This window comes from Egretta garzetta, unplaced genomic scaffold (assembly GCF_000687185.1).
Source record: "Egretta garzetta isolate BGI_Z169 unplaced genomic scaffold, ASM68718v1 scaffold350, whole genome shotgun sequence".
In the NCBI taxonomy this organism is placed as follows: domain Eukaryota; kingdom Metazoa; phylum Chordata; class Aves; order Pelecaniformes; family Ardeidae; genus Egretta; species Egretta garzetta.
In genome coordinates, this window is record NW_009258273.1 from 152,999 (window position 1) to 154,489 (window position 1,491).

A 1,491-nucleotide genomic window follows, 5' to 3' on the forward strand; every position below is an offset into this window, starting at 1 on the left:
TGAATCGCAGCCGGAGAGTGAAGCCGCACAAGGAGCGAGGCGTGAGGAAGGGGAGCCGGAGACTCACCGGGGTCGGCACCGATCGGGCAGCAGCGAGGAGCCGGGGTGCTGCTGCCGGAGCCCGACGGACATTTATAGCCCAGGCAGCGTGGCACTGCCCAGTGCGCCCCGGGCAGCCCCCTTGCCTCCAGGCTTTCCCAGCAGCTCCAGGCAGGTGGTTTCACCCGCGCCTCATTTTTGCCTAACGAGCTGTGTGATCCCATTAGCAGGAGGTGGGTGGGTTTGGGTGCTGCCAGGAGGAGCTGCCGGCCCTACTGGGGGAGTCTGGGGACCAAGGCACAGGTCAAGGGATGGGCGCAGGGATGGGGAAGGGCTGGGACATCCCTTGGGACTCCCTGGAGTCCTCCCCAGCTTTTGCTGGTCACCAGCCCATGTGCCCCCCTGAAGCCATCACTGTGGTGTCCCCCACACCACCAGCTTTATAGGTGGCCCCGGTGGCCCCAAGACAGAGAGTGTCAAGCAATCCCATCCCCATGACCCCAGTGCAACCAAACAGGCTCCACAGCGGAGCTGGGGAGGTGACAGCAGATTTATTTGAGCCATGGCGGGGCCATGAGCCTTAGGCACAGAAGTCATAGAATCATAGAATGTTTTGGGTTGGAAGGGACCCCTAGAGGTCACTCAGTCCAACTCCCAAGTACTCACAGAACGTGCTGTGGCAGCCCAGGAGGACCATGTGCTCCTTGAAGTCCATGATGTTGTCCATGTCCTCCAGGTCCTTCAGCAGCACCCAGAAGCTGCGCTCCTCCCGTTGTTCCTGGCACGGAGCATCAGCGAGGTCAAGGGCGGCACTTGCCAGCCGCGGCACAGGCAGGCATCAACCCCAACGGGTGGTTTCGGCAGATGGGGGGAACCGGTTTCAGGGAGGAGCGAGCCCTTCCCTGATCCCCACATCTTCCCCAGTGGTGGGGAGGGACATGAGGATGCTGGTGGGGCTGGGTCCTGGGTGTCCCCATGCTCACCCCCATGAAGCTGGGCAGCTCCTTCAGCTCGCCCTTGCTCAGCTGGCGCTTGTCACCCTCCTTCCCCGAGCGCTCATGGAAGGTGGCAATGCTGGAGGCCAGGGCTTGTTCCAGGGTGGTGGCCACCCTGGCAGGGGGCTGTTGCCGGGGGAGCACCGGGGACGGCGCCCAGCTTTTCCCTGCAAACCCCCAGTTGGGTTTGCATTGCCACCCATCCGCGAGAGCCTCTTTGGTTTGGAGGAGGGAGACAGGGTAAATCCTCGTCTGGTGAAACCCGAGGTGACCTGGCCTTGAGGACCTGGAGGACAACTAACCTTTCAGTCTCTGGTGGTCGCAGAGAAAGCGTCTTCCTTCTCCCAGAGATGTGGTGGCTGGAGAGGACCGTGGGGAAGCATATTTGGGGCATTTTCTGAAATCTTGCGCCACGTGGGACCTCGAGGCTGGTGCAGCACCAGGCCTGGGTTAGCAG

At 62.2% G+C, this 1,491-nt stretch overlaps 1 protein-coding gene across 1 annotated transcript in view; it reads right to left on the reverse strand.

Annotated features, from left to right (window-relative positions):
- The window catches only part of LOC104122943 (protein S100-A4-like), an 8,114-nt gene that overhangs the window by 1,415 nt on the left and 5,208 nt on the right, over positions 1-1,491 (reverse strand). Inside the window, exon 2 of the mRNA XM_009635136.1 lies at positions 1,023-1,160. Coding sequence (XP_009633431.1) covers positions 1,023-1,160 — 138 coding nt within the window. The remainder of the gene's footprint in view (positions 1-1,022; positions 1,161-1,491) is intronic.